Source organism: Montipora foliosa, chromosome 3 (genome assembly GCF_036669935.1).
Source record: "Montipora foliosa isolate CH-2021 chromosome 3, ASM3666993v2, whole genome shotgun sequence".
In the NCBI taxonomy this organism is placed as follows: domain Eukaryota; kingdom Metazoa; phylum Cnidaria; class Anthozoa; order Scleractinia; family Acroporidae; genus Montipora; species Montipora foliosa.
The window spans coordinates 64363909-64380206 of record NC_090871.1 but is presented as its reverse complement, the minus strand read 5'-3'; the positions used below and the strand labels follow the sequence as shown (position 1 = coordinate 64380206).

At 38.4% G+C, this 16298-nt stretch overlaps 1 protein-coding gene across 1 annotated transcript in view; it reads right to left on the bottom strand.

Annotated features, from left to right (window-relative positions):
* The window catches only part of LOC137997943 (armadillo repeat-containing protein 3-like), an 84630-nt gene that overhangs the window by 13175 nt on the left and 55157 nt on the right, over positions 1 to 16298 (bottom strand). The window contains exon 16 of the mRNA XM_068844273.1: positions 111 to 220. Coding sequence (XP_068700374.1) covers positions 111 to 220 — 110 coding nt within the window. The remainder of the gene's footprint in view (positions 1 to 110; positions 221 to 16298) is intronic.

Sequence of the window (16298 nt, the reverse complement as noted above, 5' to 3'; positions counted from 1 at the left end):
TGAAACTCGTTTCAAAGTTTCAACGAAAATCAGGGCGTGACGCAAAAAGTTAAAAATAAAGCTTCCAAACTACTTTCCTAAATCCCTCTTAACAGCTAACGCATACATACCTTCTGTTGCGAGATTCGTGAGGCACACAGCTGCATTTGCTTGAACCAGCGGCTTTTCATCATTGAGTAGAGCAATTAGTGGTTCAACGCCGCCTTTGTCTACCACTTCACTATCAAAAGGAATATATAGCGCTTTTTAAACTGAGAGTTAAGAAATCGAAAGCAGCCATGGTTATGACGATGGCCAATCACCACAGAGTCAGGCGTTCAAATTAGCCAATCGTAAAGCGAAGAAAGTGCATGCAGCCGGCGCAAAGCGAGGGAAAATGCATGCGAGCAAAGAACAATAGACCAATTTCGATATATTAAAATTCAGTCGAAAACAAAAGGCATCATCTCGAGGCCCTGGGGAATAAACTCATACAAATCCTTACATTTATTCCCCAGAGCCTCGAGATGATGTCTTTTGTTTAGGACTGAATTGTAATATATCGAAATTGGTCTATTTGCTAAATAAAAGAACCATGTCACAGCCCTGCTTCTTGTAAATCCTAGGATTATTGTCTGGGAAATACTGCTTGAAAATGGCCAGAAAGTGGCACTTGAGCGACTTCATTGTAGTCTACAATCTCGGTCATAAATAGTTGTAACACTTCGCTTGAACAGCAAGTGAAGCGCATCAAGGCTGTTAATAACGTACCCCTCCTCCTCCCTCCAATCAATGTTGCATTTACCGGTTGGTTTTTGCACTCCAACCCATAAACATCAACATTGAAGGGGGAGAGGGGGCAAATTGCCGTCTGTGTTACAACATTTGTGACCGAGACTGTATTTATCAGGAATAATTGTTTTCAGCGCCGTAAGTGATGTGACGATTGCTGAAGTTATCGTTTTAGGCTTGTGAGCAATGTTAGTTGTCGTTAAATAGAATTTTGGCGATAGTATTAACGGTTTTGTAGTAAACTATAAAGTATGTAGACTGGTTTGGTGATATACAGATTTTCCGTGTTTTTTGGTGTGTTTTTGTATTTGTGTTTGCACAAGCAATTAAAGAAAATCGACACTAGTGATATTTTGAGAGACTGATGTGTTTATCAGAAAAGAATCACCACAAAGTGAAAGTAGGCCATTAGCTGTAAAGGAAGGTTTGAAAAGGTTCCAAAGTGAAGTTGTATATCCTGATAACTACTGATAAATAAGGCTACCAATTAAAATAATAGAGGAAGACTGCGTTAGTCGGCGCAGTTGGTGTGGTAGGCGAAAGGGCTGTGCCACTTGGAACATTGAATTCCCGTCAAGCGCGATTCGCGTATTTTATAACCGATTAGTCCAAATCTAATTGAAAAAAAGAAGAGATAAATACCGCATCTTGCATTTGAAAGGGCCACCGAATTGAGGCACAGCGTTTCTTTTAAGTCTTCTTACATATATGTATAGCTCATTTTGCAACCCGTCAAGTACAACCTTCGCAGGGTAGATACAAAAGCGGCGGAAGTCGTATTTCTAAATTATTTCAGATGAACAGCAAATATCATCTTATGGCATGGTTTGGTGTTACTATTAGAAGGCCATTAGGTTCAGCTGCGAGCACCCAAGACCATTTAGATATGCGGGTTTTCTTTAAAGGAGATACGCCTATGATACGCCTATCTTCTATGTGTACCTTCCTTTGTCTGGATTAAAGAGAGTGGAATGATGCAAGTTCGTCTGAGTGTTTGTTTTCCTGAACTAGTCTATCCCCAGTCCTAAACTCTGTTCCTATTTTGGTTACACGGGATTGTGGTGTACCGTTGACGGATCACCATCCCTTTCGTCTTAATTTTGGCGTTGTGTTTTGAAAAAACTAGGAAGTTTAATCGTTCTGAACTAGTAGTAATTACTATGTATAAGCACAATTAGTAGAAATCACAACAGCACATTTCTTAGGCTTATTTGCAACGGTACACCATGGTGATCCGTTCATTGCTAAATAATTTCAGTAGACTGTAATTAATTTACTGACAACGGATCACCATGGTGTACCGTTGAGATTTTGAAGGAAAAAAAGGCCAATGGCTTGAAAATCTCGCTATTGTTAAGTGGTGTTCTAGTGCTTATTTTCTAGTAAACAATTGGGCAAAGAAGACCGATTTAAAGGGAGCGTGAATAATTTTGGAAAAAACGGTGACGGTGTACCGTGATCACAATGATGATGTTCATTGTTTGCACAAGCAATTTTCTACAAGTCAATGGGTGGAGTCCTTTATCTAAGGGAATATACCAGTAAATATAACTTTTTCTTTGCAGAGCTATAATTTCAATACCTATTAAAAGGCAAAACAACAAGACAATTGATTGTTAAGTAAAAAAGTAGAAGACAAATCGTTGAAAATAGTACTTGCAACCTTATGATGAAACCAACAACCTTTTTTCCACATACTCCACCGGTGTAAGAATGTGTTTACACACCAAAAAGAGAACATTTACTGTTGTACGCTATGGAGCTGAAAACGAGTTAAGGTAATAAATAATACTTGGTACCACCACCCCTCGTTCGGATCATTATGCACAGTGTCTATTCTTTTACAGGTAAAAGTCCCGTCTCTTTTTCGCAGGAACCTGAGACAGCAAATGATGTGCCTTCTCAGTGTGTTACTTACAGTAGCTTGAACTTACGCCCTCTTTTTGACAATTTTTTTAAACACGCGGGAGTGTTCCTATTTCTTTTGGAAATTCTTCCAACCGTTGCTGTTGAAATATCACAAAAATCAGCAACTTTACTATCGAAAAGTACTTCAATTTAACGTGGCTTCAGTAAAAAGCTCTTGGCCGTGTGACGTTTAATATCGAAACAGGGTTCAATTAAAGGCCATTACGCTTGTGCAGCTTTTCGCTCGTAAATCTACAAGATATCTTTCCCTTTTAGCAACAAGTCATCTCTTTCTATCAATTTCAAAAGTAGCTAAACATGCTTCGACATATTTTCATTATGAAAGTCCCATGAAAGCAAACGTTATAGAATACATTGGTAATGGCGCTTTTCGTTATCTGAATTACGTCATTCAACACCCAGACAATCTCGGTCATAAATAGTTGTAACACTTCGCTTGAACAGCAAGTGAAGCGCATCAAGGCTGTTAATAACGTACCCCTCCTCCTCCCTCCAATCAATGTTGCATTTACCGGTTGGTTTTTGCACTCCAACCCATAAACATCAACATTGAAGGGGGAGAGGGGGCAAATTGCCGTCTGTGTTACAACATTTGTGACCGAGACTGTATTTATCAGGAATAATTGTTTTCAGCGCCGTAAGTGATGTGACGATTGCTGAAGTTATCGTTTTAGGCTTGTGAGCAATGTTAGTTGTCGTTAAATAGAATTTTGGCGATAGTATTAACGGTTTTGTAGTAAACTATAAAGTATGTAGACTGGTTTGGTGATATACAGATTTTCCGTGTTTTTTGGTGTGTTTTTGTATTTGTGTTTGCACAAGCAATTAAAGAAAATCGACACTAGTGATATTTTGAGAGACTGATGTGTTTATCAGAAAAGAATCACCACAAAGTGAAAGTAGGCCATTAGCTGTAAAGGAAGGTTTGAAAAGGTTCCAAAGTGAAGTTGTATATCCTGATAACTACTGATAAATAAGGCTACCAATTAAAATAATAGAGGAAGACTGCGTTAGTCGGCGCAGTTGGTGTGGTAGGCGAAAGGGCTGTGCCACTTGGAACATTGAATTCCCGTCAAGCGCGATTCGCGTATTTTATAACCGATTAGTCCAAATCTAATTGAAAAAAAGAAGAGATAAATACCGCATCTTGCATTTGAAAGGGCCACCGAATTGAGGCACAGCGTTTCTTTTAAGTCTTCTTACATATATGTATAGCTCATTTTGCAACCCGTCAAGTACAACCTTCGCAGGGTAGATACAAAAGCGGCGGAAGTCGTATTTCTAAATTATTTCAGATGAACAGCAAATATCATCTTATGGCATGGTTTGGTGTTACTATTAGAAGGCCATTAGGTTCAGCTGCGAGCACCCAAGACCATTTAGATATGCGGGTTTTCTTTAAAGGAGATACGCCTATGATACGCCTATCTTCTATGTGTACCTTCCTTTGTCTGGATTAAAGAGAGTGGAATGATGCAAGTTCGTCTGAGTGTTTGTTTTCCTGAACTAGTCTATCCCCAGTCCTAAACTCTGTTCCTATTTTGGTTACACGGGATTGTGGTGTACCGTTGACGGATCACCATCCCTTTCGTCTTAATTTTGGCGTTGTGTTTTGAAAAAACTAGGAAGTTTAATCGTTCTGAACTAGTAGTAATTACTATGTATAAGCACAATTAGTAGAAATCACAACAGCACATTTCTTAGGCTTATTTGCAACGGTACACCATGGTGATCCGTTCATTGCTAAATAATTTCAGTAGACTGTAATTAATTTACTGACAACGGATCACCATGGTGTACCGTTGAGATTTTGAAGGAAAAAAAGGCCAATGGCTTGAAAATCTCGCTATTGTTAAGTGGTGTTCTAGTGCTTATTTTCTAGTAAACAATTGGGCAAAGAAGACCGATTTAAAGGGAGCGTGAATAATTTTGGAAAAAACGGTGACGGTGTACCGTGATCACAATGATGATGTTCATTGTTTGCACAAGCAATTTTCTACAAGTCAATGGGTGGAGTCCTTTATCTAAGGGAATATACCAGTAAATATAACTTTTTCTTTGCAGAGCTATAATTTCAATACCTATTAAAAGGCAAAACAACAAGACAATTGATTGTTAAGTAAAAAAGTAGAAGACAAATCGTTGAAAATAGTACTTGCAACCTTATGATGAAACCAACAACCTTTTTTCCACATACTCCACCGGTGTAAGAATGTGTTTACACACCAAAAAGAGAACATTTACTGTTGTACGCTATGGAGCTGAAAACGAGTTAAGGTAATAAATAATACTTGGTACCACCACCCCTCGTTCGGATCATTATGCACAGTGTCTATTCTTTTACAGGTAAAAGTCCCGTCTCTTTTTCGCAGGAACCTGAGACAGCAAATGATGTGCCTTCTCAGTGTGTTACTTACAGTAGCTTGAACTTACGCCCTCTTTTTGACAATTTTTTTAAACACGCGGGAGTGTTCCTATTTCTTTTGGAAATTCTTCCAACCGTTGCTGTTGAAATATCACAAAAATCAGCAACTTTACTATCGAAAAGTACTTCAATTTAACGTGGCTTCAGTAAAAAGCTCTTGGCCGTGTGACGTTTAATATCGAAACAGGGTTCAATTAAAGGCCATTACGCTTGTGCAGCTTTTCGCTCGTAAATCTACAAGATATCTTTCCCTTTTAGCAACAAGTCATCTCTTTCTATCAATTTCAAAAGTAGCTAAACATGCTTCGACATATTTTCATTATGAAAGTCCCATGAAAGCAAACGTTATAGAATACATTGGTAATGGCGCTTTTCGTTATCTGAATTACGTCATTCAACACCCAGACAATCTCGGTCATAAATAGTTGTAACACTTCGCTTGAACAGCAAGTGAAGCGCATCAAGGCTGTTAATAACGTACCCCTCCTCCTCCCTCCAATCAATGTTGCATTTACCGGTTGGTTTTTGCACTCCAACCCATAAACATCAACATTGAAGGGGGAGAGGGGGCAAATTGCCGTCTGTGTTACAACATTTGTGACCGAGACTGTATTTATCAGGAATAATTGTTTTCAGCGCCGTAAGTGATGTGACGATTGCTGAAGTTATCGTTTTAGGCTTGTGAGCAATGTTAGTTGTCGTTAAATAGAATTTTGGCGATAGTATTAACGGTTTTGTAGTAAACTATAAAGTATGTAGACTGGTTTGGTGATATACAGATTTTCCGTGTTTTTTGGTGTGTTTTTGTATTTGTGTTTGCACAAGCAATTAAAGAAAATCGACACTAGTGATATTTTGAGAGACTGATGTGTTTATCAGAAAAGAATCACCACAAAGTGAAAGTAGGCCATTAGCTGTAAAGGAAGGTTTGAAAAGGTTCCAAAGTGAAGTTGTATATCCTGATAACTACTGATAAATAAGGCTACCAATTAAAATAATAGAGGAAGACTGCGTTAGTCGGCGCAGTTGGTGTGGTAGGCGAAAGGGCTGTGCCACTTGGAACATTGAATTCCCGTCAAGCGCGATTCGCGTATTTTATAACCGATTAGTCCAAATCTAATTGAAAAAAAGAAGAGATAAATACCGCATCTTGCATTTGAAAGGGCCACCGAATTGAGGCACAGCGTTTCTTTTAAGTCTTCTTACATATATGTATAGCTCATTTTGCAACCCGTCAAGTACAACCTTCGCAGGGTAGATACAAAAGCGGCGGAAGTCGTATTTCTAAATTATTTCAGATGAACAGCAAATATCATCTTATGGCATGGTTTGGTGTTACTATTAGAAGGCCATTAGGTTCAGCTGCGAGCACCCAAGACCATTTAGATATGCGGGTTTTCTTTAAAGGAGATACGCCTATGATACGCCTATCTTCTATGTGTACCTTCCTTTGTCTGGATTAAAGAGAGTGGAATGATGCAAGTTCGTCTGAGTGTTTGTTTTCCTGAACTAGTCTATCCCCAGTCCTAAACTCTGTTCCTATTTTGGTTACACGGGATTGTGGTGTACCGTTGACGGATCACCATCCTTTTCGTCTTAATTTTGGCGTTGTGTTTTGAAAAAACTAGGAAGTTTAATCGTTCTGAACTAGTAGTAATTACTATGTATAAGCACAATTAGTAGAAATCACAACAGCACATTTCTTAGGCTTATTTGCAACGGTACACCATGGTGATCCGTTCATTGCTAAATAATTTCAGTAGACTGTAATTAATTTACTGACAACGGATCACCATGGTGTACCGTTGAGATTTTGAAGGAAAAAAAGGCCAATGGCTTGAAAATCTCGCTATTGTTAAGTGGTGTTCTAGTGCTTATTTTCTAGTAAACAATTGGGCAAAGAAGACCGATTTAAAGGGAGCGTGAATAATTTTGGAAAAAACGGTGACGGTGTACCGTGATCACAATGATGATGTTCATTGTTTGCACAAGCAATTTTCTACAAGTCAATGGGTGGAGTCCTTTATCTAAGGGAATATACCAGTAAATATAACTTTTTCTTTGCAGAGCTATAATTTCAATACCTATTAAAAGGCAAAACAACAAGACAATTGATTGTTAAGTAAAAAAGTAGAAGACAAATCGTTGAAAATAGTACTTGCAACCTTATGATGAAACCAACAACCTTTTTTCCACATACTCCACCGGTGTAAGAATGTGTTTACACACCAAAAAGAGAACATTTACTGTTGTACGCTATGGAGCTGAAAACGAGTTAAGGTAATAAATAATACTTGGTACCACCACCCCTCGTTCGGATCATTATGCACAGTGTCTATTCTTTTACAGGTAAAAGTCCCGTCTCTTTTTCGCAGGAACCTGAGACAGCAAATGATGTGCCTTCTCAGTGTGTTACTTACAGTAGCTTGAACTTACGCCCTCTTTTTGACAATTTTTTTAAACACGCGGGAGTGTTCCTATTTCTTTTGGAAATTCTTTCAACCGTTGCTGTTGAAATATCACAAAAATCAGCAACTTTACTATCGAAAAGTACTTCAATTTAACGTGGCTTCAGTAAAAAGCTCTTGGCCGTGTGACGTTTAATATCGAAACAGGGTTCAATTAAAGGCCATTACGCTTGTGCAGCTTTTCGCTCGTAAATCTACAAGATATCTTTCCCTTTTAGCAACAAGTCATCTCTTTCTATCAATTTCAAAAGTAGCTAAACATGCTTCGACATATTTTCATTATGAAAGTCCCATGAAAGCAAACGTTATAGAATACATTGGTAATGGCGCTTTTCGTTATCTGAATTACGTCATTCAACACCCAGACAATCTCGGTCATAAATAGTTGTAACACTTCGCTTGAACAGCAAGTGAAGCGCATCAAGGCTGTTAATAACGTACCCCTCCTCCTCCCTCCAATCAATGTTGCATTTACCGGTTGGTTTTTGCACTCCAACCCATAAACATCAACATTGAAGGGGGAGAGGGGGCAAATTGCCGTCTGTGTTACAACATTTGTGACCGAGACTGTATTTATCAGGAATAATTGTTTTCAGCGCCGTAAGTGATGTGACGATTGCTGAAGTTATCGTTTTAGGCTTGTGAGCAATGTTAGTTGTCGTTAAATAGAATTTTGGCGATAGTATTAACGGTTTTGTAGTAAACTATAAAGTATGTAGACTGGTTTGGTGATATACAGATTTTCCGTGTTTTTTGGTGTGTTTTTGTATTTGTGTTTGCACAAGCAATTAAAGAAAATCGACACTAGTGATATTTTGAGAGACTGATGTGTTTATCAGAAAAGAATCACCACAAAGTGAAAGTAGGCCATTAGCTGTAAAGGAAGGTTTGAAAAGGTTCCAAAGTGAAGTTGTATATCCTGATAACTACTGATAAATAAGGCTACCAATTAAAATAATAGAGGAAGACTGCGTTAGTCGGCGCAGTTGGTGTGGTAGGCGAAAGGGCTGTGCCACTTGGAACATTGAATTCCCGTCAAGCGCGATTCGCGTATTTTATAACCGATTAGTCCAAATCTAATTGAAAAAAAGAAGAGATAAATACCGCATCTTGCATTTGAAAGGGCCACCGAATTGAGGCACAGCGTTTCTTTTAAGTCTTCTTACATATATGTATAGCTCATTTTGCAACCCGTCAAGTACAACCTTCGCAGGGTAGATACAAAAGCGGCGGAAGTCGTATTTCTAAATTATTTCAGATGAACAGCAAATATCATCTTATGGCATGGTTTGGTGTTACTATTAGAAGGCCATTAGGTTCAGCTGCGAGCACCCAAGACCATTTAGATATGCGGGTTTTCTTTAAAGGAGATACGCCTATGATACGCCTATCTTCTATGTGTACCTTCCTTTGTCTGGATTAAAGAGAGTGGAATGATGCAAGTTCGTCTGAGTGTTTGTTTTCCTGAACTAGTCTATCCCCAGTCCTAAACTCTGTTCCTATTTTGGTTACACGGGATTGTGGTGTACCGTTGACGGATCACCATCCTTTTCGTCTTAATTTTGGCGTTGTGTTTTGAAAAAACTAGGAAGTTTAATCGTTCTGAACTAGTAGTAATTACTATGTATAAGCACAATTAGTAGAAATCACAACAGCACATTTCTTAGGCTTATTTGCAACGGTACACCATGGTGATCCGTTCATTGCTAAATAATTTCAGTAGACTGTAATTAATTTACTGACAACGGATCACCATGGTGTACCGTTGAGATTTTGAAGGAAAAAAAGGCCAATGGCTTGAAAATCTCGCTATTGTTAAGTGGTGTTCTAGTGCTTATTTTCTAGTAAACAATTGGGCAAAGAAGACCGATTTAAAGGGAGCGTGAATAATTTTGGAAAAAACGGTGACGGTGTACCGTGATCACAATGATGATGTTCATTGTTTGCACAAGCAATTTTCTACAAGTCAATGGGTGGAGTCCTTTATCTAAGGGAATATACCAGTAAATATAACTTTTTCTTTGCAGAGCTATAATTTCAATACCTATTAAAAGGCAAAACAACAAGACAATTGATTGTTAAGTAAAAAAGTAGAAGACAAATCGTTGAAAATAGTACTTGCAACCTTATGATGAAACCAACAACCTTTTTCCACATACTCCACCGGTGTAAGAATGTGTTTACACACCAAAAAGAGAACATTTACTGTTGTACGCTATGGAGCTGAAAACGAGTTAAGGTAATAAATAATACTTGGTACCACCACCCCTCGTTCGGATCATTATGCACAGTGTCTATTCTTTTACAGGTAAAAGTCCCGTCTCTTTTTCGCAGGAACCTGAGACAGCAAATGATGTGCCTTCTCAGTGTGTTACTTACAGTAGCTTGAACTTACGCCCTCTTTTTGACAATTTTTTAAACACGCGGGAGTGTTCCTATTTCTTTTGGAAATTCTTCCAACCGTTGCTGTTGAAATATCACAAAAATCAGCAACTTTACTATCGAAAAGTACTTCAATTTAACGTGGCTTCAGTAAAAAGCTCTTGGCCGTGTGACGTTTAATATCGAAACAGGGTTCAATTAAAGGCCATTACGCTTGTGCAGCTTTTCGCTCGTAAATCTACAAGATATCTTTCCCTTTTAGCAACAAGTCATCTCTTTCTATCAATTTCAAAAGTAGCTAAACATGCTTCGACATATTTTCATTATGAAAGTCCCATGAAAGCAAACGTTATAGAATACATTGGTAATGGCGCTTTTCGTTATCTGAATTACGTCATTCAACACCCAGACAATCTCGGTCATAAATAGTTGTAACACTTCGCTTGAACAGCAAGTGAAGCGCATCAAGGCTGTTAATAACGTACCCCTCCTCCTCCCTCCAATCAATGTTGCATTTACCGGTTGGTTTTTGCACTCCAACCCATAAACATCAACATTGAAGGGGGAGAGGGGGCAAATTGCCGTCTGTGTTACAACATTTGTGACCGAGACTGTATTTATCAGGAATAATTGTTTTCAGCGCCGTAAGTGATGTGACGATTGCTGAAGTTATCGTTTTAGGCTTGTGAGCAATGTTAGTTGTCGTTAAATAGAATTTTGGCGATAGTATTAACGGTTTTGTAGTAAACTATAAAGTATGTAGACTGGTTTGGTGATATACAGATTTTCCGTGTTTTTTGGTGTGTTTTTGTATTTGTGTTTGCACAAGCAATTAAAGAAAATCGACACTAGTGATATTTTGAGAGACTGATGTGTTTATCAGAAAAGAATCACCACAAAGTGAAAGTAGGCCATTAGCTGTAAAGGAAGGTTTGAAAAGGTTCCAAAGTGAAGTTGTATATCCTGATAACTACTGATAAATAAGGCTACCAGTTAAAATAATAGAGGAAGACTGCGTTAGTCGGCGCAGTTGGTGTGGTAGGCGAAAGGGCTGTGCCACTTGGAACATTGAATTCCCGTCAAGCGCGATTCGCGTATTTTATAACCGATTAGTCCAAATCTAATTGAAAAAAAGAAGAGATAAATACCGCATCTTGCATTTGAAAGGGCCACCGAATTGAGGCACAGCGTTTCTTTTAAGTCTTCTTACATATATGTATAGCTCATTTTGCAACCCGTCAAGTACAACCTTCGCAGGGTAGATACAAAAGCGGCGGAAGTCGTATTTCTAAATTATTTCAGATGAACAGCAAATATCATCTTATGGCATGGTTTGGTGTTACTATTAGAAGGCCATTAGGTTCAGCTGCGAGCACCCAAGACCATTTAGATATGCGGGTTTTCTTTAAAGGAGATACGCCTATGATACGCCTATCTTCTATGTGTACCTTCCTTTGTCTGGATTAAAGAGAGTGGAATGATGCAAGTTCGTCTGAGTGTTTGTTTTCCTGAACTAGTCTATCCCCAGTCCTAAACTCTGTTCCTATTTTGGTTACACGGGATTGTGGTGTACCGTTGACGGATCACCATCCTTTTCGTCTTAATTTTGGCGTTGTGTTTTGAAAAAACTAGGAAGTTTAATCGTTCTGAACTAGTAGTAATTACTATGTGTAAGCACAATTAGTAGAAATCACAACAGCACATTTCTTAGGCTTATTTGCAACGGTACACCATGGTGATCCGTTCATTGCTAAATAATTTCAGTAGACTGTAATTAATTTACTGACAACGGATCACCATGGTGTACCGTTGAGATTTTGAAGGAAAAAAAGGCCAATGGCTTGAAAATCTCGCTATTGTTAAGTTGTGTTCTAGTGCTTATTTTCTAGTAAACAATTGGGCAAAGAAGACCGATTTAAAGGGAGCGTGAATAATTTTGGAAAAAACGGTGACGGTGTACCGTGATCACAATGATGATGTTCATTGTTTGCACAAGCAATTTTCTACAAGTCAATGGGTGGAGTCCTTTATCTAAGGGAATATACCAGTAAATATAACTTTTTCTTTGCAGAGCTATAATTTCAATACCTATTAAAAGGCAAAACAACAAGACAATTGATTGTTAAGTAAAAAAGTAGAAGACAAATCGTTGAAAATAGTACTTGCAACCTTATGATGAAACCAACAACCTTTTTTCCACATACTCCACCGGTGTAAGAATGTGTTTACACACCAAAAAGAGAACATTTACTGTTGTACGCTATGGAGCTGAAAACGAGTTAAGGTAATAAATAATACTTGGTACCACCACCCCTCGTTCGGATCATTATGCACAGTGTCTATTCTTTTACAGGTAAAAGTCCCGTCTCTTTTTCGCAGGAACCTGAGACAGCAAATGATGTGCCTTCTCAGTGTGTTACTTACAGTAGCTTGAACTTACGCCCTCTTTTTGACAATTTTTTTAAACACGCGGGAGTGTTCCTATTTCTTTTGGAAATTCTTTCAACCGTTGCTGTTGAAATATCACAAAAATCAGCAACTTTACTATCGAAAAGTCCTTCAATTTAACGTGGCTTCAGTAAAAAGCTCTTGGCCGTGTGACGTTTAATATCGAAACAGGGTTCAATTAAAGGCCATTACGCTTGTGCAGCTTTTCGCTCGTAAATCTACAAGATATCTTTCCCTTTTAGCAACAAGTCATCTCTTTCTATCAATTTCAAAAGTAGCTAAACATGCTTCGACATATTTTCATTATGAAAGTCCCATGAAAGCAAACGTTATAGAATACATTGGTAATGGCGCTTTTCGTTATCTGAATTACGTCATTCAACACCCAGACAATCTCGGTCATAAATAGTTGTAACACTTCGCTCGAACAGCAAGTGAAGCGCATCAAGGCTGTTAATAACGTACCCCTCCTCCTCCCTCCAATCAATGTTGCATTTACCGGTTGGTTTTTGCACTCCAACCCATAAACATCAACATTGAAGGGGGAGAGGGGGCAAATTGCCGTCTGTGTTACAACATTTGTGACCGAGACTGTATTTATCAGGAATAATTGTTTTCAGCGCCGTAAGTGATGTGACGATTGCTGAAGTTATCGTTTTAGGCTTGTGAGCAATGTTAGTTGTCGTTAAATAGAATTTTGGCGATAGTATTAACGGTTTTGTAGTAAACTATAAAGTATGTAGACTGGTTTGGTGATATACAGATTTTCCGTGTTTTTTGGTGTGTTTTGTATTTGTGTTTGCACAAGCAATTAAAGAAAATCGACACTAGTGATATTTTGAGAGACTGATGTGTTTATCAGAAAAGAATCACCACAAAGTGAAAGTAGGCCATTAGCTGTAAAGGAAGGTTTGAAAAGGTTCCAAAGTCAAGTTGTATATCCTGATAACTACTGATAAATAAGGCTACCAGTTAAAATAATAGAGGAAGACTGCGTTAGTCGGCGCAGTTGGTGTGGTAGGCGAAAGGGCTGTGCCACTTGGAACATTGAATTCCCGTCAAGCGCGATTCGCGTATTTTATAACCGATTAGTCCAAATCTAATTGAAAAAAAGAAGAGATAAATACCGCATCTTGCATTTGAAAGGGCCACCGAATTGAGGCACAGCGTTTCTTTTAAGTCTTCTTACATATATGTATAGCTCATTTTGCAACCCGTCAAGTACAACCTTCGCAGGGTAGATACAAAAGCGGCGGAAGTCGTATTTCTAAATTATTTCAGATGAACAGCAAATATCATCTTATGGCATGGTTTGGTGTTACTATTAGAAGGCCATTAGGTTCAGCTGCGAGCACCCAAGACCATTTAGATATGCGGGTTTTCTTTAAAGGAGATACGCCTATGATACGCCTATCTTCTATGTGTACCTTCCTTTGTCTGGATTAAAGAGAGTGGAATGATGCAAGTTCGTCTGAGTGTTTGTTTTCCTGAACTAGTCTATCCCCAGTCCTAAACTCTGTTCCTATTTTGGTTACACGGGATTGTGGTGTACCGTTGACGGATCACCATCCTTTTCGTCTTAATTTTGGCGTTGTGTTTTGAAAAAACTAGGAAGTTTAATCGTTCTGAACTAGTAGTAATTACTATGTGTAAGCACAATTAGTAGAAATCACAACAGCACATTTCTTAGGCTTATTTGCAACGGTACACCATGGTGATCCGTTCATTGCTAAATAATTTCAGTAGACTGTAATTAATTTACTGACAACGGATCACCATGGTGTACCGTTGAGATTTTGAAGGAAAAAAAGGCCAATGGCTTGAAAATCTCGCTATTGTTAAGTTGTGTTCTAGTGCTTATTTTCTAGTAAACAATTGGGCAAAGAAGACCGATTTAAAGGGAGCGTGAATAATTTTGGAAAAAACGGTGACGGTGTACCGTGATCACAATGATGATGTTCATTGTTTGCACAAGCAATTTTCTACAAGTCAATGGGTGGAGTCCTTTATCTAAGGGAATATACCAGTAAATATAACTTTTTCTTTGCAGAGCTATAATTTCAATACCTATTAAAGGCAAAACAACAAGACAATTGATTGTTAAGTAAAAAAGTAGAAGACAAATCGTTGAAAATAGTACTTGCAACCTTATGATGAAACCAACAACCTTTTTTCCACATACTCCACCGGTGTAAGAATGTGTTTACACACCAAAAAGAGAACATTTACTGTTGTACGCTATGGAGCTGAAAACGAGTTAAGGTAATAAATAATACTTGGTACCACCACCCCTCGTTCGGATCATTATGCACAGTGTCTATTCTTTACAGGTAAAAGTCCCGTCTCTTTTTCGCAGGAACCTGAGACAGCAAATGATGTGCCTTCTCAGTGTGTTACTTACAGTAGCTTGAACTTACGCCCTCTTTTTGACAATTTTTTTAAACACGCGGGAGTGTTCCTATTTCTTTTGGAAATTCTTTCAACCGTTGCTGTTGAAATATCACAAAAATCAGCAACTTTACTATCGAAAAGTACTTCAATTTAACGTGGCTTCAGTAAAAAGCTCTTGGCCGTGTGACGTTTAATATCGAAACAGGGTTCAATTAAAGGCCATTACGCTTGTGCAGCTTTTCGCTCGTAAATCTACAAGATATCTTTCCCTTTTAGCAACAAGTCATCTCTTTCTATCAATTTCAAAAGTAGCTAAACATGCTTCGACATATTTTCATTATGAAAGTCCCATGAAAGCAAACGTTATAGAATACATTGGTAATGGCGCTTTTCGTTATCTGAATTACGTCATTCAACACCCAGACAATCTCGGTCATAAATAGTTGTAACACTTCGCTTGAACAGCAAGTGAAGCGCATCAAGGCTGTTAATAACGTACCCCTCCTCCTCCCTCCAATCAATGTTGCATTTACCGGTTGGTTTTTGCACTCCAACCCATAAACATCAACATTGAAGGGGAGAGGGGGCAAATTGCCGTCTGTGTTACAACATTTGTGACCGAGACTGTATTTATCAGGAATAATTGTTTTCAGCGCCGTAAGTGATGTGACGATTGCTGAAGTTATCGTTTTAGGCTTGTGAGCAATGTTAGTTGTCGTTAAATAGAATTTTGGCGATAGTATTAACGGTTTTGTAGTAAACTATAAAGTATGTAGACTGGTTGGTGATATACAGATTTTCCGTGTTTTTTGGTGTGTTTTTGTATTTGTGTTTGCACAAGCAATTAAAGAAAATCGACACTAGTGATATTTGAGAGACTGATGTGTTTATCAGAAAAGAATCACCACAAAGTGAAAGTAGGCCATTAGCTGTAAAGGAAGGTTTGAAAAGGTTCCAAAGTGAAGTTGTATATCCTGATAACTACTGATAAATAAGGCTACCAATTAAAATAATAGAGGAAGACTGCGTTAGTCGGCGCAGTTGGTGTGGTAGGCGAAAGGGCTGTGCCACTTGGAACATTGAATTCCCGTCAAGCGCGATTCGCGTATTTTATAACCGATAGTCCAAATCTAATTGAAAAAAAGAAGAGATAAATACCGCATCTTGCATTTGAAAGGGCCACCGAATTGAGGCACAGCGTTTCTTTTAAGTCTTCTTACATATATGTATAGCTCATTTTGCAACCCGTCAAGTACAACCTTCGCAGGGTAGATACAAAAGCGGCGGAAGTCGTATTTCTAAATTATTTCAGATGAACAGCAAATATCATCTTATGGCATGGTTTGGTGTTACTATTAGAAGGCCATTAGGTTCAGCTGCGAGCACCCAAGACCATTTAGATATGCGGGTTTTCTTTAAAGGAGATACGCCTATGATACGCCTATCTTCTAGTGTACCTTCCTTTGTCTGGATTAAAGAGAGTG